The 27127-nt window shown below is 60.4% G+C and overlaps 1 protein-coding gene across 3 annotated transcripts in view; it reads left to right on the top strand.

Annotated features, from left to right (window-relative positions):
- The window catches only part of ELAVL3 (ELAV like RNA binding protein 3), a 41817-nt gene that overhangs the window by 4432 nt on the left and 10258 nt on the right, over positions 1-27127 (top strand). The window contains exon 1 of one of the 3 annotated variants that reach the window (XM_039514370.1): positions 1067-1141. The exons of the other annotated variants lie outside the window; for them this stretch is intronic. Within the exon in view, the coding sequence (XP_039370304.1) occupies positions 1133-1141 (9 nt within the window). The 5' untranslated portion in view covers positions 1067-1132. Of the gene's footprint in view, positions 1-1066; positions 1142-27127 lie in introns of those variants that run through there. 3 annotated transcript variants of the gene reach the window in all.

Below are 27127 nucleotides of genomic sequence, written 5' to 3'. Positions count from 1 at the left end.
TACCCCTGGGGGGCGCTCTGGGGTGTGTGTGTGTGTGGAGTGTGTTGGGGCTGCGTGTGCTACCCCTGGCGGGGCGCTCTGGGGTGTGTGTTATCGGGGGCTTTGTGTGCCATGGGGTGAGGGCTACGTGTGCTATCTGGGGTGCGGTGGGTGCCATTGGGAGGTGGGGCTGCGTGTGCTACCCCTGGGGGGGCGCTCTGGGGTGTGTGCTATCCGTGTTTGGGGTGCCATGGGTGGGCGGGGCTGCGTGTGCTAGGTGGGGATGTTAACCAAGCGAGAACTCTCTGCCGCTGGTCCCAGCCAATGAGCCGGGTCCCGTCGCTGGGGGGCCGGGGCGGGTGCGGGCGGGGGGGCGCACGGGGCAGCCGGACCCAGCCCTCGCGCGAGGGGTGGGGGAGCTGCAGAGGTTCCTTTGTTTTTTTTGCATATTGGAGGGGGAGAAAACCCGCCCCCTCGAAAAACCCCGCCCCCTCCCCGGTAATAAACCCCGGGTTTAAATAACCAAGGACATTTAAAGGACCAGCCAGCGCAGGGCTGCCGCAGCGGCTCCTCCTTTTCCTTCCTTTTCTCGTTCTTTTCGGTTTTTTTTCTTCCTCCTTTTCGTTTCCCCACCCCCTCGTTCTCTCCTCGCCCCCAGCCAAGACTCGGCTCCTTCTGTCCATTTCATTGTTCGCTTTTACTTCTGCTTTGCCAATTCCTCCGCTGCCTTTCTCCTCTCCCCGGCCCGGGTCTCCGTCCCCCCATCCCTGCGCCCCGTCCTCTCTCGCCTTCCTTTCTTCCCAGAGAGGCCGAGAACAGGACCCCAGTTCAGCCCCCACTGCTCAGCCCCCACTGCTCAGCCCCCGCTCAGCCCCTCCATTTCTCAGCTCCCCGCTCAGCCCCCCACTCCTGATCTCTCCCCCCCACACCCCCCGCAGCTGGACCTACACACATCCAGCCCCGATCCTCGCCCGGGAATTTGGCTTTTCAATCGGTCCTCCAGGAAAATCGGATTTCCATCCCTCCCCCCCGGTCCTCGGCGCTGATCCGACCCCACCCGGGGCGGGGGGCGGGGGGGTGCGGGCCGGCGGCTGGAGAGCGCAGCCCCACGGCCGCCCGGCCCTGCAGCGGGGGCGCCCGCGGCGCTGGAAGAATGGTCACCGTAGGTATCTAGGGGGGGCGGGGGGGGCTTGGCTGATATTGGGGTGCGCATCTATTGGGGGTGTACGGTATAAATCGCCCCCCCTGCATTGGAGCTCGCAGCCCGGGCCCCAGTTGGGTGTCAGGGGGTGGGGAGCGGGGTGAAATGTGGGTGTAAAGATGCCAGGATGGGGGGCGATGCCCCAGATCTACAGCGCTCTGGCCCCATAGCGCGTGGGGCAGAGCTGTGGGGCGAGCCAGGGCATGGCGGGGGGTGTGTGGGGGAGAACAGGGCTCAACATGGAGACAGCCAGGGAGCCGCAAAGAGCCGCTACCGAATACAACGGGGTGTCGGTGGCGGGGTGCCGGGGTCGGTACGCCGGGGCTCGGTGGCAGTACGCGGGGGCCGGTGGCGGTACGCGGGGGCTCGGTGTGCCGGGGGCGGTGGCGGTACGCGGGGGGCTCGGTGTGCCGGGGCTTCGGTGGCGGTACGCCGGGGGCTCGGTGTGCCAGGGGCCCGGTGGCGGTACGCCGGGGGGGCTCGGTGTGCCGGGGGGGCCCGGTGGCGGTACGCGGGGGCCTGGTGTGCCGGGGCTCGGTGGCGGTACGCGGGGGCTCGGTGTGCCGGGGGGGCCCGGTGGCGGTACGCGGGGGGGGCTCGGTGTGCCGGGGGGGGCCGGTGGCGGTACGCGGGGGGGCTCGGTGTGCCGGGGGGGGCAATGGGGGGGATCTGGAGATGTGCGATCCGCTGTCTAGGCATCTGTAGGAATCTTTCGTGTGTCAGTGAGCGGCTGGTCCACGGGGCGGGGATGTTCTGTGGGTGCGTGACAGGAGCTAGGGTGGGATTGAGATAAAATTTGCCCTCGGTGGGAATGTGTCTGGGGATGGCGAGATCTCATAGACGGCGTGTGTGTGAAATACACCGGGGTGTGTGTGTGGGGGGGGTAGCGAGCGAGATGTGTGTATGGACACACACACGGCTGTGGGATGTACTGGGTGTGTGGCTCTAGGTATGGCTGCATAACGCACTCCGCACATGTATATTGTACTCTTTGTGTGTGTGCTGATAGGGGTGTGTATCTGTGTGTGTGTGTATTGATAGGTGTGTGTGTGAGTGTGTGTGTGCTGATAGGTGGGGTGTGTGTGTGTGTGTGTATTGATAGGGGTGTGTGTGTGTGTGTGCTGATAGGTGGGGTGTGTGTGTATGTGCTGATAGGTGTGTATGTGTGTGTGTATTGATAGGTGTGTGTGTGTGTGTGTGCTGATAGGTGTGTGTGTGAGTGTGCCTGTATGTGCTTGTGCTGATGGGGTGTATATCTGTGTGTATGAGTGAGTGTGAGCGTGTGCTGATATGGGGGTGTGTGTGTGTATTGATAGGTGTGTGTGTGTGTGTAGGTGTGTGTGTATTGATAGGTGTGTGTGTCAGTGTATATGTGCTGATAGGTGTGTATGTGTGTGAGTGTCACTGTGTGTGTGCTGATAGGTGTGTGTGTGTGTGTGTGTGTGTTGATAGGTCTGTGTGTGTGTCAGTGTATGTGTGCTGATAGGGGTGTGTGTATAGATCTAGATACGTGGCTATAACCGCATGTTTGCATCACTATTACACTAATGGCCTGGGGTCAGGCCAGGCACTGCCCAGACCCCACCCAAGATGGGCCCCCCATTGTGCCGGGTGCTGCCCAGACCCCACCCGAGATGGGCCCCCCATTGTGCCGGGTGCTGCCCAGACCCCACCCAAGATGGGCCCCCCATTGTGCCGGGTGCTGCCCAGACCCCACCCGAGATGGGCCCCCCATTGTGCCGGGCGCTGCCCAGACCCCACCCGAGATCAGGCCCCCCCATCACACTGGGCACTGCCCAGACCCCGCGCCGAGATGGGCCCCCCCCATTGTGCCAGCCGCTGGGCACTGCGGAGACGCGCAGGGCGAGACACACAATCCTTCAGAGCGCGATACATTTTTGTGCGTGACTGGAGAGCAGCTCCTGCCTTTCTCTGGGTGCTGAGACAGCAGCTCCCCCCCCACCCCTGCCATCTCCGACTCTGCAGGAGGAGAAACGCCAGCCGGGCTCTGAACAATAGGAACTGACAGCGGGCTGGCTTGGGGGGGATGGGGGGCTCGGTCACAGACAAGCCCCCCCCACACACACACTCAGGTTTTGCATTTGCAAATTGTAAATCCTGTTTTTTTCCAACCCAGCGTCTCTCCCTCGCTAGCTCATTTAAAACCCAGCCGCTCTCCCGTGCCCCCCACGCGCGGGCTGGCGGTGCCAGGCGCAGGGCCCGGGCTCGCCATTCCCCAGCCTCTGGCTTGCCGGCTAATTTAAGAGCCTCTTAAAAACCACCCCCCGCCCCCCTGGCTGAATTGCAGATTTTAACCCCCCCCCCACTCCATGTCGTGTGTTTGGTGGCTGGCTCTGCAAGCCAGGCCTCTGTCTGCCTAATATAACATCCCGCCCCCCCCAGTTTAATTGTAGATTGTTTCAACCCCCCCTCTCCACACCAGGGGCCTCATGTGCTATGGGGCCAGGCTGGCCCCACGTGCTTTGCCCCCCCCAGATCTCTATACTGCACCCCTCCCCCACCCCGCAGACTTGCCGGTGACCCCCGAGACCCACAGGATGAGAAGGGTCTGCCCGTGTAGGCCAGGCCCGGGCCAGGCCCAGGATTTGTTGTGTCTAAACCACCCAGCCCAGATAAAGTTCAGCCCCAGCCGTGTCCCCCCCTCGAGTCCCCCCCCACGTTCTCCGCGTCTCCGAACCGAACCCCCCCTTTCTTTGAAGATGCTGCCGAGCCAGCGAGGGTGTAGGCCCGAGGGGGGGGGACTCGGTGCACAAGGCCTCCCGCTGGCGCCGTTCCCTCGGCCTCGCGCGTGTTAAGATCATCGTAACCCCCCCTCTTCCCCCCCCCAGTTTGAATTCAAGGTCGGTTTAAGAGCCCCTCCCCCAACCAAGAGACACTTTTCCAGGGCGACAAAAGCCATTTTGACCTTGTAGCGCTGCCGAGGCGCCTTCGGGCCCAGGCATTCGCTGTCCCGTATAACCCCCCCCGAAGGATTTAAAAGGGGGGGGAAGGGAGGTGTCGCAGAGGGAGGGGGGGTTGGGGAGCCCCTCGTGGGCAACAACCCTGTCTGGACAGAGCCGTGGGTGGCCGGGTGGGGGGGGGATGGAGGAATTTGGGGAGGCCCCAGTGGAATGCGCCATGGGGGGAGGAGAAGGGGGTGCAGGGGGAGGGCAATCTCTGGGGAGTCCCCAATGGAAGCTGCCCCCCCCCGTTCCCCTTAGCGGGGCTTTTTGTGTCATGGGGGGACTGCAGGGACAGCGATGCAGCGGGGGGGGGGGTTGCAGCAGCTGAGCGTGTGTTTCTTAAAGTCACAATGCAGGTGGCTTAGCAGTGGGGGAGGGGGAGCCCCATTTCCTCCCCCCTGCGCCCGGGGGGAGGGGGGGAGCAGTTTGGCGAGCTGACAAAGGCGTGTGAAGGGGAGCGGGCAGCCGGCAAAGAGCCGGAGCTGGCTGGGGCTCTGCCACCCCCCCTGCCTCTGGAGCAGGGACCCCCCCCCACGTTGCCTGCCCTGCCCCCATCGTGCACACGGGGCGAAGAGCTGGGGATGGGCCGGAGGCTTTGTGCAGAGGGGATGGAAATGGGAGGGGGTTGGTGTGAGGTATTGGGGGCTGGTGTGTTGCTGTCCCTTGGGGGTGTTGCACTGGGGGTGTTGCATTGGGGGCTGGTGTGTTGCTGTCCCTGGGGATGGTGTGTTACATTGGGGCTGGTGTGTTGCACTGGGGTGTTGCACTGTGGGTGGGGGTGGTGCATTGTGGGGTGTGTGTGTTGCACTGGTGGGGTGTTGCATTGGGGATGGTGTGTTGCATTGGGGAGATGGGGGTTGTATTAGGGGATGGTGTGTTGCATGGGGTGTTGCATTGGAGAGATGGGGTTGTATTGGGGATGGTGTGTTGCTGTCCCTGGGTGGGGTGTTGCACTGGGGATGGTGTGTTGCACTGGGGTGTGTGTGTTGCATTGGGGATGGTGTGTTGCATTGGGGAGATGGGGGTTGTATTGGGGGGATGGTGTGTTGCTGTCCCTGGGGGGGGGTGTTGCACTGGGGGGATGGTGTGTTGCACTGGGGTGTGTGGGTTGCATTGGGGGGATGGTGTGTTGCTGTCCCTGGGGGCTGGTGTGTTTCACTGGGGGCTGGTGTGTTGCACTGGGGTGTTGCATTGGGGATGGTGTGTTGCACTGGGGAGTGTTGCACTGGGGATGGGGTTGTATTGGGGGATGGTGTGTTGCTGTCCCTGGGGATGTTGTGTTGCACTGGGGGTGTTGCACTGGTGTGTGTGTGTTGCATTGGGGGCTGGTGTGTTGCACTGGGGTGTTGCACTGGGGGTGTTGCACTGTGGGATGGGGTGTTGCATTGTGGGGTGTGTGTGTTGCACTGGGGGTGTTGCACTGGGGGTGTTGCATTGGGGGATGGTGTGTTGCATTGGGGAGATGGGAGTTGTATTGGGGGATGGTGTGTTGCTGTCCCTGGGTGGGGTTTTGCACTGGGGATGGTGTGTTGCACTGGGGTGTGTGTGTTGCATTGGCGGGATGGTGTGTTGCATTGGGGAGATGGGGGTTGTATTGGGGATGATGTGTTGCTGTCCCTGGGGGTGTTCACTGGGGATGGTGTGTTGCAGTGGGGTGTGTGTGTTGCATTGGGGGCTGGTGTGTTGCTGTCCCTGGGGCTGGTGTGTTGCACTGGGGGTGTTGCATTGGGGATGGTGTGTTGCACTGGGGGTGTTGCACTGGGGATGGGGGTTGTATTGGGGATGGTGTGTTGCACTGGGGGTGTTGCACTGGTGTGTGTGTGTTGCATTGGGGCTGGTGTGTTGCACTGGGAGGTGTTGCATTGGGGATGATGTGTTGCACTGGGGTGTTGCACTGGGGGTGTTGCATTGGGGGGCTGGTGTGTTGCACTGGGGGTGTTGCACTGGGGGTGTTGCATTGGGGATGGTGTGTTGCACTGGGGGTGTTGCACTGGGGATGGTGTGTTGCACTGGGGTATGGGGTTGTATTGGGGATGGTGTGTTGCTGTCCCTGGGGATGGGGTGTTGCACTGGGGGTGTTGCACTGGTGTGTGTGTGTTGCATTGGGGGCTGGGGTGTTGCACTGGGATGTGTGTGTTGCAATGGGGGATGGTGTGTTGCATTGGGGGGGTGTTGCATTGGAGAGACGGGGTTGTATTGGGGATGGTGGGTTGCTGTCCCTGGGGGTGGTGTGTTGCACTGGGGGTGTTGCACTGGGGGCTGGCGTGTTGCATTAGGGGGCTGGTGTGTTGCACTGGGGGGGTGTTGCACTGGGGGGATGGTGTGGTGCACTGGGGGTAGGGGGGTTGTAGTGGGGGGATGGTGTGTTGCTGTCCCTGGGGGATGGTGTGTTGCACTGGGGGGGGTGTTGCACTGGAGGGTGTGTGTTGCATTGGGGGGGCTGGTGTGTTGCACTGGGATGTGTGTGTTGCATTGGGGGATGGTGTGTTGCATTGGGGGGGTGTTGCATTGGAGAGACGGGGGTTGTATTGGGGGGATGGTGGGTTGCTGTCCCTGGGGGGTGGTGTGTTGCACTGGGGGGGTGTTGCACTGGGGGGCTGGCGTGTTGCATTAGGGGGCTGGTGTGTTGCTCTGGGGGGATGGTGTGTTGCTGTTCCTGGGGGCTGGTGGGTTGCAATCATGGGGCGGGGGAGGGGTAGTACATCCTTCTCCCCCAGGGGTGCGTCCATCCTGGACACACCCCCCCCCGCCTCTCTCCTTCCCCTGGTGCTGCCAGTCCCTGGGCTGGGCTTCGAGCCCCCAGAAAATGGCTGCCAACCGGGCACCCCCCCCCGCCCAGCCCCATTGCCTGGGGCAGCCCTCCAGTGATGAGCTGAGAGCCCCACCCACCCTGCTTGGGGAGGCCTCGCTCTCTGGGGCGATGGGGCCCTGCACCCCAGCCCAGGAGGAGAGTCTGGGGGAGGGAGGATCCTTGGGGTGACAGGGGATCCAATGAGCACAGGCTCTGTGGGGAGCCCCTGCGGCTGCCATGGTACCCAGGAGTCCTGGCTGACGCCCCCCACCCCCGTCTGCCCTGCTACATGGGGGGAGGACCCAGGAGTCCTGGCTGACGCCCCCCGCCCCCATCTGCCCTGCTACATGGGGGGAGGACCCAGGAGTCCTGGCTGACGCCCCCCGCCCCCATCTGCCCTGCTACATGGGGGGAGGACCCAGGAATCCTGGCTGACGCCCCCCACCCCCGTCTGCCCTGCTACATGGGGGGAGGACCTAGGAGTCCTGGCTGACGCCCCCCACCCCCGTCTGCCCTGCTACATGGGGGGAGGACCCAGGAGTCCTGGCTGAACCCCCCCCCCCCCCCATCAACACTGGGCCTTCCTCAGCCCCACCCCATTTCAGTCCCTGGCCAGTTCTCTGCAGGGCACCTACTACCAGTGCTGGGAGGGGAGTGGGCAGAGTGGGGGGAGGGGGGCTGGGAGTCAGGACTCCTGGGTTCTATCCCCAGCTGCAGCTCCGGGCCCTGGGGGGATGTTATTGTCCGATGCTCCCGGCTGGGTGTCACCCTTTGCTCCTTTATCTCTTGATGGGGGGGGGGGGAGGGGGGTGATCTGTGCCTGCCAGGCTGCCCTGCCCCCTCCCTGGCCTGGTGCTGCCCGGTGCCAGGCCCCCCCTCCCCAGGCTCAGGGCTCTGAGGTCCCTTCTGCACAGAGCCCAGGGATGTTTCAATCCCCACTTGCCTTTGGCCTCAGGGTCGCCAGGGTCTGCCCCCCCCAGCCCCCGAGACCCCTCTCTGGACCCCCAGAGCTCGTATGTAATGAGTTCCTGCAGCAGGATGTGAGCGTGTGTGCTGGGGCGCTCGGGGAGCAGGGGGCTGCAGGTTGGGAGTGAGGGGCACCGGCAGAGCTGGGGGTGGGGAGCCCAGGGCTGGGCTAGTGAGTAGGCCGTGTGGTTACTGGTACACTTTGTGGTCATTAAGGATCCAGGACTCCTGGGTTCTCCTCCCCAGCTCTGGGAGGGGAGTGGGGTCTAGTGGGCTAGAACAAGGAGGCAGGACTGTGCCTCAGTTTCCCATCTGTATACTGGAGAGAATATCCCTGCCTTGCCTTGTGGGGTGTGTGTGTGGGTTAGATAAGCACCTGTTGTTGTAGTATCTGACTCCCCCATAATATGTGGGCACCTCCCAATCTTTATCCTCACCTACCCCCGCTGTTATTCCCACTGTGCAGATGGGGAAACTGAGGCACAGAGTTTGGCAGGTAGGATCCTAAATACCTTCATGGCTCTGGTTTAAGAGCAGGGAACGGAGCCCAGGGCTCCCCTCCCATCCCCCTCCATGGGCTTGGCTGGCACCGTGCTCCCGCCCTGCTCCGCCTGCCCCAGGGCCTTGCACCCTCCTCTGCTCTCGGATGGGGGCTGGGCTCTAAACGCTGTGCAGTGCCCTGGGGGGCAGATGGTGCCAGACACCCCAGCTACCCCCCAGGCTCCAGGTGTGTAGTTCTTGCCCCTAGGCATCAAGTAGGTCTCAGCGCCTTCCCCCCAGGCCGGGGGCCCTGCGTGGGGGCTCTGTTGGCACCCAGCTCTCCTAGGAAGCTGTTGAGGTGGGGGAGGATTCAGGGAATCCCCCCCCACAATGGCCCACACAGCTACATCTGGGCTGAGTCTAAGGGAGATTCTTCCCCAAGGCTGGTTGAACCAGACAGACCCTGGGCTGCTCCCCAGAGGCAGGCACAATTACCCAGCTGCCCCTGGGGCTTGGGCTAGCAGAGCTGCAGGGGCCCAGGCTAGGAGCCAGGACTCCTGGGTTCCAGCTCTGGGAGGGGAGTGGGGTCTGGTGGTTAGAGCAGGAGGCGCCGGGAGCCAGGACTCCTGGGTTCCAGCTCTGGAAGGGGAGTGAGGTCTGGTGGTTAGAGCAGGAGGCGCTGGGAGCCAGGACTCCTGGGTTCCAGCTCTGGGAGGGGAGTGGCGTCTGGTGGTTAGAGCAGGAGGTGCCGGGAGCCAGGACTCCTGGGTTCCAGCTCTGGAAGGGGAGTGGCGTCTGGTGGTTAGAGCAGGAGGTACCGGGAGCCAGGACTCCTGGGTTCCAGCTCTGGAAGGGGAGTGGCGTCTGGTGGTTAGAGCAGGAGGCGCCGGGAGCCAGGACTCCTGGGTTCCAGCTCTGGAAGGGGAGTGGTGTCGGGTGGTTAGAGCAGGAGGCTCTGGGAGCCAGGACTCCTGGGTTCCAGCTCTGGGAGGGGAGTGCAGTCTGGTGGTTAGAGCAGGAGGCGCCGGGAGCCAGGATTCCTGGGTTCCAGCTCTGGAAGGGGAGTGGTGTTGGGTGGTTAGAGCAGGAGGCTCTGGGAGCCAGGACTCCTGGGTTCCAGCTCTGGCAGGGGAGTGGCGTCTGGTGGTTAGAGCAGGAGGTGCCAGGAGCCAGGACTCCTGGGTTCCAGCTCTGGAAGGGGAGTGGGGTCTGGTGGTTAGAGCAGGAGGCGCCGGGAGCCAGGACTCCTGGGTTCCAGCTCTGGAAGGGGAGTGGTGTCTGGTGGTTAGAGCAGGAGGCGCTGGGAGCCAGGACTCCTGGGTTCCAGCTCTGGCAGGGGAGTGGTGCTGAGCCCAGGGCAGTTCCATGCTGGCAGCTCCTGAGCCGTAAACAATCCCGATGCAGGTGCATCCCGTGTGGCTCCCAGCCCTTCGTCACGTCACCTGGGTGACCCGCAGCCGGGAGATTTGCCCCCCCCCCCGCCCCCCTGGCTACGGTGCCGGGGAGGATCAGTCGGCAGCAAGAGACGCCCGCTCCCTGCGCCTGCTAGAGCCTCTAACAGAACTCAGGAGTCCTGGCTCCCAGCCCCCACCTCTGCCCACCCACTGGACCCCTTAGTGGTAGGGCGAGGGGCTGTGGGCTCTGGGGTGTCCCCTGACGGCAGCAGCTGGGGATGGGCCAGGCTGGGGGGTCTTTCCATGCAGGGGTCTTGGCAATGCAAAGGTGTGGCTGGAGGGGAAAGGGCTGGTGGGGATACAGGCAGGGCACGTCCAGCAACTGGGGTGGGGGGGATGCTCGGGGTGGGGGGCAGTGGGAGGCAGATTGGCAGCACCCTGTGGCAGGAAGCTGCAGGACCGTTGTGGGGAGGGAGGGAGAGACTGTGAGGAAACAGTGCAATTCCTGACCTCCCACCCCCCCACCCCCTCTCCAATTCTGGCCCGGAGGCCGCGAGCCTGGGCCCCCAGCCGGGTGGGTTCTCACCAGGTGGTATGTGGCACTGGAGGCTTGGCACCCTGGCTGGGATGAGCACCCACTGTGTCCTGACCTCCTCCCAGCACCTGGGCTGCTGGGATCCAGGGCCTGGCCGTCATATGCTGGGAGCCAGGACTCCTGGGTTCTGTCCCTGGCTCTGGGAGGGGAGCAGGGGCTAGTGGTTAGAGCAGGGGGGGCTGGAAGCCAGGACTCCTGGGTTCTGGCTCTGGGAGGGGAGTGGGAGCTGGTGGTTAGAATAGGGGGAGATGGGAGCCAGGACTCCTGGGTTCTCTCTCTGGCTCTGGGAGGGGGGTGGGGGCTAGTAGTTAGAGCAGAGGGGTCTAGGAGCCAGGACTCCTGGGTTCTGTCTCTGGCTCTGGGAGGAGAGCAAGGTCTAGTGGTTAGAGCACAGGAGAGCTGGGAATCAGGACTCCTGGGTTCTATCCCCATTGTGCCAGGCGCTGGACAGACACGGACCAAAAGAGGGTCCCTGCCCTGAACAGTGTCCCGTCAAAGAACCTGACACCTCGCCGAGCGATTGGTTCAGGCTCTCTGCAGACTCAGGCAGACATTGCTGCACAGGCCACCGCAGGTCTCTGGCTGTTATGGTGCCAAGACGGCACAGAGGACGTCGCTGGGCATGGACCTGGGCAACCTGGGAGTGGAGCCCCAGAGCTACCCGGGGGTCAGGTGACCTGAACATTGGCCTCCTGGTAAACGCTGGGACAGTTAGCACTGGCTGTCCCACCTGCGAGCCGGGCTTTGCAATGTCTTGGTGGTTTCCTGAGGTCCCAGGGTCAGAGCTCCAGGGGGCCCGGCCTGTGTGTGCGTCAAACCCTAGGTGGGTGGCGGGTCTTAGGGGGCATAAAGGTCAAATTTTAGCCACCTCCCCACCCCTCCTTCCTCAATGTGTCAACTCAGCCAGGCAGGGGCTCTCTCCCCCTTTGGGTCTGAGCAGCGCCCAGAAGAGGGGACCCTGATCTGGGTCGGGGTCCATGCAGCGCCTGGCACAATGGGGCCCTGATCTTGGTCAGACCCTGTGCGGAGCTCCCCAGCGTGGGATCCTGATCTGGGTCGGGGTCCATGCAGCGCCTGGCACAATGGGGCCCTGATCTTGGTCAGACCCTGTGCGGAGCCCCCCAGCGTGGGATCCCGATCTGGGTCGGGGTCTGTGCAGCGCCTGGCACAATGGGGCCCTGATCTTGGTCAGACCCTGTGCGGAGCCCCCCAGCGTGGGATCCTGATCTGGGTTGGGGTCCGTGCAGCGCCTGGCACAATGGGGCCCTGATCTTGGTCAGACCCTGTGCGGAGCCCCCCAGCGTGGGATCCTGATCTGGGTCGGGGTCTGTGCAGCACCTGGCATGATGCAGGGCCCCCAGCTCAGCTAATGACCGCCTCTGCAAAGTGCTTTGAGATCTGTGGCTGAGAGGCGCAATACGACAGCATTGTTACAACCTCTTTCCCTCAGGCGTGGCGCACTCGCTGGTGAGATATTAAGGGGTGTGAGCCGATCGATCTGTCCTGCTGGGCGAGAAAGCAGGCGTCTAGGAGGCTTTGGGGACGTTACGATTCTCAGGGAGTCTGCGTGTAACAAAACAGATTCCAGCAGCGCCAGGGTTAATTTTGCCTGTGCCTGCTGGGCTGTGAGGATGCAGGGTGCTAGCTCCGTGCCCCTGGGCGATGCGGGTCCTGAATGCGCAGAGGCATGAGACACTGTTGCAGCGAATGTTCTAATTGGCACCTGTGGTTAATCGATTTGGAGACGGCGCTTTCTGCGCGGCGAGAGCGCGTTTACTTGGGACGACCGCCGGGCTAGTGCATCGGTCGCTGAAACGGCTTGACATGCTGTGTTGAAACAAACGCCCGGTCCAGTGATTAGATGGGGGAGTGGGCTCTTGTGGGTTCGAGCAGGATGTGGCTGGGAGTCAGGACGCCTGGGTTCTGCTCTCAGATCTGCCCCACCAGCCTATGTGATTTTGGGGGAGTCAGTTCCCCTTTCTCTTCCTCAGTTTCCCCAGGTCGCGTGCCACTGGTGTAAAGCCAATCTCAAGGGAAGAGGTTTTGCACATCCCCAAATGCCATGTCAGGCTGTTAGATGTTAGAAACAGCCCAGGCCCCCGTCCGGACTCCCAAATGCAGGAGTGTTTCTACATTTCAACCCCAAGCCATTGAAAAGTGCAGAAGCGGCTTAAAAATATCCTGAGATTCTGGAAAAAAAAATCCCATGGTGGGAGGTTTATTTGTCTTCTGGCTTTGGAGCCGTGGGGAGGTCGCATTTTTTGGGCTTTGTCCACAAGGCCTAGAAACTGATGTTTTGTTTTCAGTAGGAAGCCAAGGGTCCCGAAGAATCCCGTGACTCCGGGAGCTGGGGCTTTCTGGTGAACCCCCTTGAGGGGGCAGCCCTGGGACTGGATGGAAGCAGAGGGCTTTGGCAGGGTTAACTGGGCCCAGGAAACAGCTGCCCTCTTTGGTGGGGATCCAAAATCCTTAGAGCCAGATTTCCGAGAGCTTCCAGTCCTTACAGCCAGATCGGGATGGCATGGAAGTAATTATTGGGGCTGGGCTGATAGGCAGATGACCAGAGCCAACAGTGCACCAGGGCTCTGCAATGTTCTGTACTCGAGAACCACATAGAAATGGGGGGCAGTGAGTTGGGGGGTGATTTTCCCTCTGTATGAAGCACTGGGGAGAGCGATACTGGAATACTGCACCCAGTTAAAGAACATAAGAAAGGCCACACTGGGGCAGAGCAGTGGTCCAATGTATCCTGTCTTCTGACAATGGCGGTACCAGATGTGAGTGAACAGAACAGGACAATTAGCGCATGATCTGTCCCCCATTGTGCTGTTTAGGGACACCCAGAGCATGGGGTTGCAGCCCTGATCCTCTTGGCTAATAACAATGGGTGGACCTGTGCTCCGGGAATTGATCAAATTCTTTGTTTAACGCCGTTATACTTTTGGCCTTCACAACATCCCCTGGCAGTGAGTTCCACAGGTTAACTGTGCTTTGTGTGAAGAAATACGTCCTTATCTTCATTGTAAACCTGCTGCCTAGTAATTTCCTTGGGCGACCGTTGGTTCTTGTGTTACGTGAAGGGGCAAATAACACTTCCTTAGTCACTTCCTCCACACCATTGGCGATTGTATAGACCTCTATCCTATCCCCCTTCAGTCGTCGCTTTTCTAAGGTGAGCAGTCCCAGTCTTTTTAATCTCTCCTCATACAGAAGCTGGTCCAGCCCCCGAATCATTTTTGTTGCCCTTCTCTGTAGTTTTTCCGATTTGAACATCTCTTTATTGAAATGGAACAGCCAGAACGGCACGCGGTGTGGGCGCACCGTGGATTTATTTAGAGGCATTATGATATTTTCTGTCTCATTATCTGTCCCTTTCTGAATGGTTCCTCACGTTCTGTTTGCGTTTCTGACGGCCGCTGCACACTGAGTGGATGTTTTCAGAGAACTCTCCACAAAGCCTCCCAGATCTCTCTTGAGCGGTAACAGCTAAATTAGAGCCCATCATTTTGTATGTAGAGCTGGGATTACGTTTTGTGATGTGCATCACTTTGCGTTGATCAACGTTGAATTTCATCTGTCATTTTGCTGCCCCATTGCCCAGCTTTGTGAGATCCCTTTGTGATTCTTCACAGTCAGCTTTGCACTTAACGACCTTGAATAATTTTGTATCAGCTGCAGACTTGGACACCTCACTGTTTACTCCCTTTTCCAGATCATTTATGAATACGTTAAACAGCGCTGGTCCCAGTGCAGATCCATGGGGGACCCTGCTCTTTACCTCTCTCCATGCTGAAAACTGACCATTTATTCCTACCCTTCTGTTTCCTATCTTTTAACCAGCTACTGATACATGAGAGAGCCTTCCCTCTTCTCCCATGACTGCTTATTTTGCTTAAGAGCCTTTGGTGAGGGACCTTGTCAAAGGCTTTCTGAAAGTCCAAGTACACTATATCCACTGGATCACCCTTGTGCACATGTTTGTTGAATCCGTCAAAGAATTCTAGTAGATTGGTGAGGCGTGATTTCCCTTTGTGTATTGTGTTTCTCTGTGTGTCTGATAATTCTGTTCTTTACCAATTTGCCTGGTACCGAAGTTAGGCTCACTGGCCTGTGATTGCCACGATCACCTCTGGAATCTTTTAAAAAGTTGGTGTCACATTAGCGATCCACAAGTCATCTGGTCCAGAGGCTGATTTAAGCGATAGGTTACGTACCACAGCTAATAGTTCTGCAATTTCATATTTGAGTTCCTCCAGAACTCTCAGGTCAACCCCATCTGGGCCTGGGGACTTATTACTGTTTAGTTTATCAGTTTGTTCCCAAACCTCCTCTAGTGACACCTCAATCTGGGACAGCTCCTCAGATTTGTCACCTGAAAAAAATGGCTCAGGTGTGGGAATCTGTCTCACGTCCTTAGCCATGAAGACCGATGCACAGAATTCATTTAGCTTCTCCACAACTCTTCCTAGAGTGCTGCTTTAGCACCTCGATCGTCCAGCAGCCCCACTGGTTGCTTGGCTTCCTGCTTCTGATGCACTTAAAAAAACCCGTAATTTTGTTGCTGTTAGTTTTTGTGTCTTTTGGTAGTTGCGCTTCGAATTCTTTTTTTGGCCTCACTAATTATCCTTTTGCACTTGACCTGCTGGAGTTTATGTTGCTTTTTATTTTCCTCAGTAGGAGCTGACTTCCGATTTTTAAAGGACGTCTTATTGTCTCTAATGGCCTCTTTTACTCTGCTGTTTAGCCAGGGTGGCATGTGTTTGGTCCTCTTACTGTTTTCTTAAAATTTGGGGGTATCAGTATCGTTTGAACCTATATCATGGTGTTTTTTAAAAGTTTCCATGCAGTTTGCAGGCGTTTCACTCTTGTGACTGTTCCTTTTAATTTCCACTTCACTAGCCTCATTTTTCTGTAGTTCCCTGTTTTGAAGTTAAATGTCACTGTGGTGAGTTTCTTTGGTATTTCCACCACCCTACAAAGATGGCCAGTCCGGTTAGTGATCATATTAAAAAAACCAGAGAGGGTCCAGAGAAGAACCATAAAATTCATAAGACTGGAAGGGACATCGAGAGGTCATCTAGTCCAGTCCCCTGCATTCGAGGCAGGACTAAGTATTATCTAGACCAGGGGTTCTCAACCTTTTTCTTCCTGAGGCCTCCCCATCATGCTATAAAAACTCCCCGGCCCACCTGGGCCACAGTAACTGATCTTCTGCATATAAAAGCCAGGGCCGGCGTTAAGGGGTATCAAGCAGAGCCATTGCCCAGGGCACCACATCACCGGGGGCCCCGTGAAGTTAAGTTAAGTTCAGGCTCCTGCTTCAGCCCCAGGTGGCAGGTCTCAGGGCCCCAGGCTTCACCCCATGCAGTGGGACTCCGGCTTTCTGCCCTGAGCCCCGGCAACACGGGCCCTGCTTGGCGGATCCCCTGAAACCTGCTCGTGGCCCCCCCGGGGGGCTCTGGACTCCTGGTTGAGAACCACCGATCTGGCCCATCCCTGGCAGGTGTTTCTCCAACCTGCTCTTAAAAATTTCCAATGATGGAGAGTCCATCACCTCCCTAGGCAATTTATTCCAGTGTTTAACCACCCTGAGAGTTAGGAAGTTTTTTTCTAATGTCCAACCTAAACCTCCCTTGCTGCAATTTAAGCCCATTGCTTCCTGTCCTGTCCTCAGAGGTTAAGAACAATTCTTCTCCCTCCTCCTCGTAACAATCTCTTATGGACTTGAAAACGGTGATCACGTCCCCTCTCAGTCGTCTCTCCAGCCTAGACAAACCCCATTTTTTCAGTCTTCCCGCATAGATCACGTTTTCTCGTCCTTTATTCATCCAAGCAACAAATCTGCCAAGGGCTGGGGGGAAAGAAATGTCCGACTGAAACCCAGAGGGTTGGTTTTAACATTTGTGCTGGTGTCGCTCTGGTGAGCAGGCATGTGAAAAACCCCTGTACCCGCCAGTCGTGCCGGCACAAGCTGTAGTGTAGACACAGTTGTACGGTGGAAAAAGCTCTCAGGGGACTGGCATTGGCTATGCCGACAAAAGCCCTGTCCTGCCGGTATAAGCTGGGTCTCCATTGGTTTGCTGGTCTTGCTAGCGATTAGCCAAGGGTACAATCTCCCCCATGGAGGATTCGCTTGGTTCCTATCTGGCAGCTGCTTTAGCCAAACACCAGAGTTTGGGCTCAGCACAGGCCGAATTCCGAATTCTCGGGCCCGCGAGACCCGGGAGACGGCCCCTTCTGCTGTTAAAATAGACGACACTGCACGGGGTACCGCCAGCTAGGGGGCCCACTCTGGAAATGACCCCCTGGGGGACCCAGAGGCATGTTAGCAAATCGAAGCCCCCCTCAGCACCCCCTCTGTGCCAGCCCACGCGTTCTGTCCAACAGGAGGCGCTAGGTCGCGGTCTGTCTGTCCCCACCGTGGAGGCGAGAGAGAGAATCCGCTGGCTCTTTAACCCGACAGCCCTTGGCCGAGTGAGATCCAGCTTCAGAACGAGAGATGGATTCAGGCTGGGAATAACGGGGCCCGTTTTGCCCAGCGAGGGGCACGAACCCGGGGGAGCTGCCCACGGGATGGGGCGGTTTCTGCGTCGCTTGGCGGCTCTCGCTAAGAGAGATGCTGAGATCCCTGGAGTTACAGCCAGAAGGGACCGGTCTGAGCGTTTAGCCTGACCTCCCGCACTGCGTGGCCCAGAGAAGCCACCCAGCTCTTCGGGCACTGAGATTCTGACTAGCTCACCCACCAGATATGGGCTGGGAGCCAAAGCTCTCAGGGGACGCGGGCAGAGGTTGCACTGAGACGCCTGTTTCCGGGGCCACTGGGATGCTGTCTGGGTACGAGGAGGCAGTGGTGGGGTTGGGAGAGGTCCGCGGCGCTGCCTCTGGGCACCATGGGGCTCGGGTGTGTAATGGGGCATCAGATCACGTGGCTGTTTCAGAAGGGTGTGCCTGGAAGGCAGGTGGGCCTAGTGGTTAAGACGCTGGATTAGGATAATGGAGCTCTGGGTTCGAGTCCTGGTTTTGCTGGAGATGTTTTGTGGCCTCAGCATCAGGCTATCCAAGGCCCCGCACCTGTGGTGGGAGTCGGAGGGCTGAGAATCTGCCCCCAAACTCTCAGAGACCCCTCAGTCGAACAGGAGGAGTCGACCCTTCCCCATGCTAGTGACGGCGTGAGCAACTGAGGGCAGGGGCTGGGCCATGTCTGGCACGATGGGAACCCTGGTCTTTGGCAGGGGCGAGGCCTTGCTCTCAGGCAGGGTTTGCGCAGTGCCGGCACGACGGGGCCCTGATCTCGGGCGGGGTCTGGGCAGCGCCCGGCCTGACGGGGCCCTGATCTTGGGCGGGGTCTGGGCAGCGCCCGGCACGACGGGGCCCTGATCTCGGGCGGGGTCTGGGCAGTGCCCGGCCTGACGGGGCCCTGATCTCGGGCGGGGTCTGGGCAGCGCCCGGCACAATGTGGGGCCCTGATCTCGGGCGGGGTCTGGGCAGCGCCCGGCACAATGTGGGGCCCTGATCTCGGGCGGGGTCTGGGCAGCGCCCGGCACGACGGGGCCCTGATCTGGGCTGAGGCCTCCATGTGTTACCGTAATGCAGCGAGCCAGTAGCACCCTCTAATCCTGCCCGCCGTGTGCTGGGTGCAGCTGGGGAGATCTGAACCGGGGGACGTGGGCTGATCCCAGTGGACTATCCTAGGCCTCAGCATAAGGGCTAGAACCCAGGAGTCCTGGCTCCCTGTCTCTGTACCCTCCCCACTAGGTGCTACTGCCCTTCCAGACACAGGGCCAGAACCCAGGCGTCCTGGCTCCCAGGCCTCCCCGTGACCCCCAGACTCCCTTCCCCCCGCAGCTCCAGGAGCCCTGACCCCCAGCCACATCACTAACATGCCGGCTTAGCCCCCCCCGGCCCGACCCGTCTCGTTCTCTCGCCGATTCTCTCCCTGCGCTGTAGAGCTCCCCTGACCCGGGGGGGGCGCACGGGGGGGAGCGGATGTGTGGGAGAATAGCAGCGCTCCGTGGCTGGCAGCCCGGTGCCTCCTGTCGCCTGGGTGCTCAATGCCCCATTGTCCGCAGGGCCTGGGGCCAGCATTGTGTGTGCCGGGTTTGTCTCTGCGTGGGGGGAAGGGGAGGGGGCGTTTCGCTCCCCTCTTGCCTCCCTGCCTGGTGCACAATGGAGGATTATCATGCCACGGATGACTTGCTTTGCTGCGGAGACGGGCGAGGGAGGACAGGCCCGGGGTCAGGACTCCTGGGTTCTATCCCCAGCACTGGGAGCAGAAGGGAAGCGGGTCTAGTGGTTAGAGCAGGGGGGGGAAGCTGGGAGCCAGGACTCCTCGTTCTGTCTCTGGGAGGGGAGTGAGGTCTAGTGGTTAGAGCAGGGCGGGGCTGGGCACAAGGACTTGATTTAAAAATGGCCTTTGATGGAGGATGTTCCCGCAACTGTCATGCCCCTGCCACAGCCACTCGGTGATTTCTCCAGCTGGGGAATGGGGATATCAGGGTTTTTTTTTTTTAAATCTTGAGATTGTCTTAAAAAATCATAAGATTAAAAAAAAAATCAGTCCATTTGGGGTATATTCACTCTGGGTTCTGAGCCTTTAGGAGGCAGGTTGTCAAGCTTCTCTCTGCACCTGCGAAGGCTTTTTGATGGCCATGAAAGCTGGGATTCCCTCGTCAGCCCCATGACTCGAGCAGCTGGGGAAACACCAAACATTGCTAGTGCTGGCGAAACTGCGGACGTGGTGGTTAAAGGGGATCGACGGTTAGAACGCCTGGGTTCTGGCCCAGCCCTGGGGATGGGGCTACTAGAGGAAGGGAGAATATGGACACCTAGATCTATCCCCAGCTGTGGGAGGGGAGTGTGATCTAGTGGTTAGAGCGGGGGGGGCGTCGTCGTCAGGATGCCTGGGTTCTAGCCCCAGCTATGTGATGGGAGTGGTGTCTAGTGGTTACAGCAGGGTTGTTATTCTCACGTCTGCCCCAGATTTGCTGTGTGAGACGTCTACAAAAATCACTTACTTGCTTTTGTGCCTCAGTTTCCCCCTCAGGATTGTGGGGATGGCAACGTCTTCCAGAAACTAGGCAGGACTTGGCTGAAACCAGCGAACCCACCCAGCTCCTCCACAGCCAGCTGAGCACGCTGACCCAGGGCCGGCTCCAGGGTTTTTGCTGCCCCAAGCAGAAAAAGCAAAAAAGCAAAAAAAAGCCGCGATCGTGATCTGCAGCTCTACCGCCGCTGCTTCAGTCTTCGGCGGCAATTCGGCGGCTGGTCCTTTGCTCCGAGAGGGAGTGAGGGACCCGCCGCCGAATTGCCGCCAAAGACCTGGACGTGCCGCCCCTCACCGTTGGCCGCCCCAAGCAGCTGCTTGCTGGGCTGGTGCCTGGAGCCGGCCCTGCGCTGCCCCGAGCCGGGCACACCAGGGCTGGCAGGCCCAGGGCTCCCGGGCGACCCGCTGGGCAGACTGCCCTGAGCCGGGCACACCGGGGCTGGCAGGCCCAGGGCTCCCAGGCATCCCGCCGGGCAGACTGCCCCGAGCCGGGCACACCGGGGCTGGCAGGCCCAGGGCTCCCAGGCATCCCGCCGGGCAGACTGCCCCGAGCCGGGCACACCGGGGCTGGCAGGCCCAGGGCTCCCGGGCGTCCCGCCGGGCAGACTGCCCCGAGCCGGGCACACCGGGGCTGGCAGGCCCAGGGCTCCCGGGCGTCCCGCCGGGCAGACTGCCCCGAGCTGGGCACACTGGGGCTGGCAGGCCCAGGGCTCCCGGGCGTCCCGCCGGGCAGACTGCCCCGAGCCAGGCACACCCGGGCTGGCAGGCCCAGGGCTCCCGGGCGTCCTGCCGGGCAGACTGCTCTGAACCGGGCAGTGTTTTCCCCACTTGAAAATGCACCTATATAATTTTACCCTCGTGGGAAATGCCCCTATAGAACTTCCTGGGGCTTCCCTAGGAGAGGAGCAGGGTTCCCAGAAACCTGGAGGATTTTCTATAGGTGTTTTAGAATGTAATCAATGATGCTCTCCCGCTATAGGTAGAGCCCCTCCCCTATTGAATTGAATCAGGGTTTCTATCCCTTCGATAGGTATCTACAGACCCCCTATGCAATTAGGTATTTAGAGACCCCCATAGCACTGAGGAGAGAATTTGTTCCCTTCTGTATCTCGAGACCCCCTATAGAACTGAGCAGGGAATTCCACCCCTCCTAGAGACACCCCCAGGGGCCGTATAGCAGCAGATGGAGGGGCTGATCCCTTCTATAGGGGTTTGTAGGGAGCCTATGGCAGGGGGAGGGATGAGTAGGTGGGACGAGGTTCGGGGATACCCTGTAGACCCCCCCCAGGGGGGCTGGTCTCTCTGCGGGGTGATGATGCGGGGGGAGGGCTTTGGAGGGCTGGGGGGGGGCATCAGCACCCCCACACCCGCTCTGGCCAAACCGGATTAGGGGATGGCGTCTCTGTTGCCAAGCGGTTGCTGAGAAGACGGTTGCTGCGGCAACTGGGGCCCGCGGGCTGGGCCAGATGGCTGCCATGTGGAAAAGGGGTCCGGGGGGGGGGGGATCAGGCCCTGGGTGTGTGTCTCAGTCCAGCCCCCCCCCCCGTCCCTGTGACATATGTTTGCTGGGGGAAGGGGGGGCTAAGCTCGTTGTGTGGTGTTAAGGCGGATGGAGCCGGGGATCATCCTAATTAGGGGCTTAGCCCGGCTAAGCTGGGCCGCAGCCTGCAACTGACACCGCAGCCGGCTGCGCCGTGGCAGGGGACGGCCCCGCCGCCCGCCCGGAGACGCAGCTGCCCAAGCCAGGCGGGGCCGGGGAGCGGGGACAATGGCGGGGCCCCAAAGGGGGGCGGCTTCTATCGCTCCCTCCATCCCCAGCCCGGCCCATCTGTCTGTCCCCAGTCACTGCTTCTATCTATCTATCTATCTATCTATCTATCTATCTATCTATCCCCATACCCCCCCTCTATCTATCTATCCCCCCACACCCCGCCTCTATCTAGCTATCCCCATCCACCCCCTCTATCTATCTATCTATCCCCATCCACCTCCCCATCTATCTATCCCCACACACCCCATCTATCTATCTATCTATCTATCTATCTATCTATCTATCTATCTATCTATCTATCTATCTATCTATCCCCACACACCCCCTCTATCTATCTATCCCCATCCACCCCCTCTATCTATCTATCTATCCCCATCCACCTCCCCATCTATCGATCCCCATCCACCCCCTCTATCTATCTATCTATCTATCTATCTATCTATCTATCTATCTATCTATCTATCTATCTATCTATCCCCCTCCACCTCCCCATCTATCTATCCCCAACCACCCCCTCTATCTATCTATCCCCATCCACCCCCCATCTATCTATCTATCTATCTATCTATCTATCTATCTATCTATCTCCATACCCTCTATCTATCTATCCCCATCCACCCCCCCATCTATCTATCCCCATCCACCCCATCTATCTATCTATCTATCTATCTATCTATCTATCTATCTATCTATCTATCTATCTATCTATCTATCCCCATCCACCTCCCCATCTATCTATCCCCATCCACCCCCCCATCTATCTATCTATCTATCTATCTATCTATCTATCTATCTATCTATCTATCTATCCCCATACACCCCTATCTATCTATATATCTATCCCCATACACCCCCATCTATCTATCTATCTATCTATCTATCTATCTATCTATCTATCTATCTATCTATCTATCTATCTATCTATCTATCTATCTATCTATCTATCTATCTATGTACCTAGCTATCTATCCCCATCCACCTCCGCTATCTATCTATCCCCATCCACCCCCCATCTATCTATCTATCTATCTATCTATCTATCTATCTATCTATCTATCTATCTATCCCCATACACCCCCTCTATCTATCTATCCATCCCCACACACCCCCTCTATCTATCTATCTATCTATCTATCTATCTATCTATCTATCTATCTATCTATCTATCTATCTACCCCCACACACCCCCTCTATCTATCTATCTATCTATCTATCTATCTATCTATCTATCTATCTATCTATCTATCTATCCCCACACACCCCCTCTATCTATCTATCTATCTATCTATCTATCTATCTATCTCCATACGCACCCTCTAGCTAATCTAATCTAATCTAATCCATCCAGCCCATGCAGAGCTCTTCTGCTGACTCCCCCTGCTGCCGGGTGCTACCAGCTGTGCTGGGAGGTGGGGATCTCTCTGCTCCCCAACTCCTATTGGCTCCATGCTGGGGTGCTGTGTGCCCCCAATACCCCCTCCATACCAGGAACCCCCACTCTCCCCATGCCAGGGGCTCCGTGCGTCCCCCATTTGGCCTCTTCCAGATTTCTGATTTCTCCCCAAATCCCAGGGGCTCTGCCCAGAGGTGCCAAGAACAGTCTCTGTGATTTTCCAGTGGGTCAGAGGCGGTGTTCGGGAGTTACCGTGGTGCTGCCGGGGAAGGGCCGGCCGGCTGAGTGCAGGGGGCTGCCTACCAAGCCAGGGCGTGTCAGCGTCCCCTTTTCGCTGCCTCCCACCCTGGAGTGACCTGAACGGATCGACGGTATCTGGGCAGAATACGTGATCCCGCTCGGTCTGGGCAGGCCAGGAGAAGGAGTCTGGGGCTCACCAGGTGTGGGTGGGGCTGGGAGCCAGGACTCCTGGGTTCTGTCTCAGCTCAGGTTGGGAAGTGGGGATCCAATGGGTAAAAACACATGGAGGGAGGTTGCATTTGGGAACCCCACAATCCCTGGGCCCCAGGCCCTCAGGGGAGGGGAGCATCCAGGTGGGTTTGCACAGGTCTGGCTGGGCCTCAATCTGAGGGTGGGGGGAGGAGGGACCCAGCCAACCCAGCCCCATGACACAATCTGGGAATGAGCCCCCAGTGCAAGGGGGGCCATGGAAGGGCTTCCAGTTCCCAGGGTGCTGGGGGGACTCATAGGAACCCCAGACAGATCTCCCGCCTTCCAGCACCAAGGCTGGGGCGGGGCGGGGGAGAGCCTGAGGCTGGATCAGGAGGGCTGCGGGCGGGATGGAGGAGCGTTGGGGAGCCCTGGGCCGGGACAGGAGGGGGCTGCGGGCGGGACGGAGGAGCGTTGGGGAGCTCTGGGGAGCTCTGGGCCGGGACAGGAGGGGGCTGTGGGGCGGGACGGAGGAGCGTTGGGGGAGCTCTGGGGGAGCACAGGGCCGGGACAGGAGGGGGCTGCAGGCGGGATGGAGGAGCATTGTGGGAGCTGTGGGGAGCCTGGGCTGGGACAGGAGTGGGCTGCGGGGCGGGACTGAGGAGCGTTGGGGGAGCTCTGGGTCAGGACAGGAGGGGCTGCGGGGCGGGACGGAGGAGCGTGGGGGGAGCGGTGGGGGAGCTCTGGGGCGGGACCGGAGGGGGCTGCGGGGCGGGACGGAGGAGCGTTGGGGGAGCTGTGGGGGAGCTCTGGGCCGGGACAGGAGGGGGCTGCGGGGCTGGACGGAGGAGCGTTGGGGGAGCTGTGAGGGAGCTCTGGGCCGGGACAGGAGGGGCTGCGGGGCGGGATGGAGGAGCGTTGGGGGAGCTCTGGGGGAGCCCTGGGTCAGGACAGGAGGGGGCTGCGGGGCAGGACGGAGGAGCGTTGGGGGAGCTCTGGGTCAGGACAGGAGGGGGCTGCGGGGCGGGACGGAGGAGCGTTGGGGGAGCTCTGGGGGAGCTCTGGGCCGGGACAGGAGGGGCTGCAGGGCGGGACTGAGGAGCGTTGGGGGAGCCCTGGGCCGGGACAGGAGGGGGCTGCGGGGCGGGACGGAGGAACGTTGGGGGAGCTCTGGGGGAGCTCTAGGAGCGTTGCCGGGTACAGTCTGGCTGGCAGTTCACTGCCGATGGATTCGGTGTCTGGCCTGGGGCCGGGGATAATGTCGAGATCGATGGACGGATCAATAACCCCACAGGGAGCCGACGGCCGCCCCAGAGCAGCTGCAGGGGCCACTCAGCGGAGCAGGGTGTTGGCGGGGTGGGAGTGGAGGGGTCGCTGACAGGCAGAGTGTCGGCCAGGTGGGGGCGGAGGGGTCCCTGGGAGGCAGGGTGTCAGTGGGGTGCGGGTGGGGGTCCCTGGGAGTCAGGGCCTCGGCGGGGTGAGGGTGGAGGGGTCCCTGGTGGGCAGGGCATTGGCGGGGTGGGGGTAGAGGGGTCCCTGGGAGGCAGGGCATCGGCGGGGGTGGGGGTGGGGGTCCTGGGGCAGGGTGTCGGCGGGGGTGGGGGTCGCTGGGGGCAGGGCGTCGGCGGGTTGGGGGGGGCTTTGCAGGGTTTGGTGTCTGCCATGGGCCAGATCCTGCTGGGAGCAGATGTACCCCATGGGGGCGCCTCCCCCACAGTCAGTGCTGGTCCCAATGCCCCAGTGTGGCACTAGGGGCGCTGTGCTGCAGGGAGCGGGGGCACTAGGGGACGCTGTGCTGCAGGGAGCGGGGGGGCACTAGGGGGCGCTGTGCTGCAGGGAGCGGGGGCACTAGGGGCGCTGTGCTGCAGGGAGCGGGGGCACTAGGGGCGCTGTGCTGCAGGGAGCGGGGGCACTAGGGGCGCTGTGCTGCAGGGAGCAGGGGGCACTAGGGGCGCTGTGCTGCAGGGAGCGGGGGCCGTAGGGGTGCTGTGCTGCAGGGAGCGGGGTCAGTAGGGGGTGCTCTCCCCTCGCAGTTGGTCCTACCCCGAACACCCCTGCCTGGGGCTAGGGGGTGCTGTGGTTGCTTCTTCTGATCAATTAGAAAGTCCTAGGCCGGGGGGGTAGGGGGCTGGGGGGGGGTCACTAGTGTCCCTCGTGAGGCTTTTGGCAGCTGCTGGGGGGAGGTGTGACCCTGGCCAAACTCCCCTAAGCTGTGGGGCGGGGCTGGCGTGTGAGGCCGGGTGGACACAGGATTCGCCGGGTAGAACTGTGCGGCTTGGGGGGGGTCTGATTTTCTCGCTATCCCAGACCCGCCCGGGGCCGGCTGCACAGGTGAGAGAGCTGCTCAGTCGGGAGTGTGGAAAAGCTCGTCCCCGACCCACCCAGCCGAGCCGGCAAAAACCCTGGGGGCGCTGGGGTGAGCGATGCCCCCCCGGCTGCGTCCCTGCTGGGGCACGTGCCAGGCCCTCTGTGCTGGCAAAGGCCCCTGATGCAGACCCAGCCTCGTCTACACCGGATTAAGGCGGGGGGCGACTTTGGATTAAGGCGGGGGGTGAACTGAAAGGCCCTGCTCCCGGGGATGCCGCGTGGGGACGGACACTCGTGTGTTGGAAGGAAAAGGCCTCGTGTAGCTTAACGCCCTTGGGTAAGAATGGTGTCCCTAGCCTCTGTTCGTCAGAGGATGGAGATGGATGGCAGGAGAGAGATCACTTGATCATTGCCTGTTAGGTTCACTCCCTCTGGGGTACCTGGCATTGGCCACTGTTGGTAGACAGATACTGGGCTGGATGGACCTTTGGTCTGACCCGGTACGGCCTTTCTTATGTTCTTATGTTCTTATGTTAAACGGTGCCATTTTTTGGCCAAGGGCTCTCAGCCCGAATCTACGCTGCAACCGTTGGCTGGCAGAGCTCTGCCGAGCAGGGGGTGACCCCTGCCTGGCATAGCAGCACCCGCAAAATGCCTCAGCGTAGGCCCAGCCTGCGGTTTCACCTGCAGCTGCCGTGTGGGAGATTTGTGCCGGCCTCGCAGGGAACTGGGGGAGTTCGGGGTCCCTCCGTTCCAGCCTGATTTGCGCTTTGCTGCGCCGGTTTCCGCCCCCTCCTCCCTCAGATGCGCGGCTGCGGCACAGGTCGGCTCGGGCCCATGGGTCCCTGACGGAGCCGCCGGGGAACTGACAGAACCGAGGGGGAGACGCTGATACAGCCACGGCTGAAACTGACCGGACGCTGCAGGCGTCCCGAGCTGGGATTGGTTTGTGGCTCTGATCTGGCTGCTGAATTTTGGGGCCTGGATCCGTGCGCCGGGTTTGTCCTCGCTGTCGGCTCAATGAGGGCGGCTCTCCGGTGGGGGCACTCGGCACCCAGGGGCACACGGCCACCGGGCGCCTCCTGCTGCCGGAATCACACCTCCGGGCTGCAGACAGGAAACGAGGGACGGGTTTGAGGCAATGGGCTCCTCGAATCACACACCCCGAGCCTGCTGCCCCCCTGCCTTGCCGCTGAGAAAGGGGGGTGTCTCTGGGGTTCTGCATCGCTGGGGGCTTTTCACCGACATTAACGTTGGCTGATCAGAAGGGCCACGGCCCCTCATGTCTTTGGGGACTTTCGGACAAGTTGCAGGCAGGGCCGTTCCCCCCCGAGCCCGGTCTCACCAGAGGGATGGCAATGCCCCCGGTATGGGAATCGCCTCCTGGGATCTGCCCTGAGTTTCCTGGACTCACAAAGCCACACGTCATGTGGGTGGCAGGACGGTCGCAGGGGCAGGCAACAGACCGTGGAGCAGGCCCGTGGACGACTAAAGGGTCGTTGGCGATGCCGTGAGGGCTTTTCAGTCTGGCTGACAAGGGCTGGCTGGGAGTTGAAGGTAGATAAATCCGACCCTGGAATAAGACACAGGGAGGTGATGACACGGCGAAGCCGCTTCCCAGGGAGGGGCTGGACTCGTCATCACTTGGAGGGTTTTGAAAGATGATCTCCCACTTCTGGGAGCGATTCTACAGCCTTGCGGGGTGGGGGGGAGCTGGTCATGGGGGTCCCCTCTGGCTTGGAATCTGTCAGCCCCACTGTTCATCCCCTTCCATCACGGACCACGAGGAGAAGAGGAATCTCTGCATTGCCCTCC

Source organism: Mauremys reevesii, linkage group 25 (assembly GCF_016161935.1).
Source record: "Mauremys reevesii isolate NIE-2019 linkage group 25, ASM1616193v1, whole genome shotgun sequence".
In the NCBI taxonomy this organism is placed as follows: Eukaryota; Metazoa; Chordata; order Testudines; family Geoemydidae; genus Mauremys; species Mauremys reevesii.
This window is presented reverse-complemented; position numbering and strand designations above follow the sequence as displayed.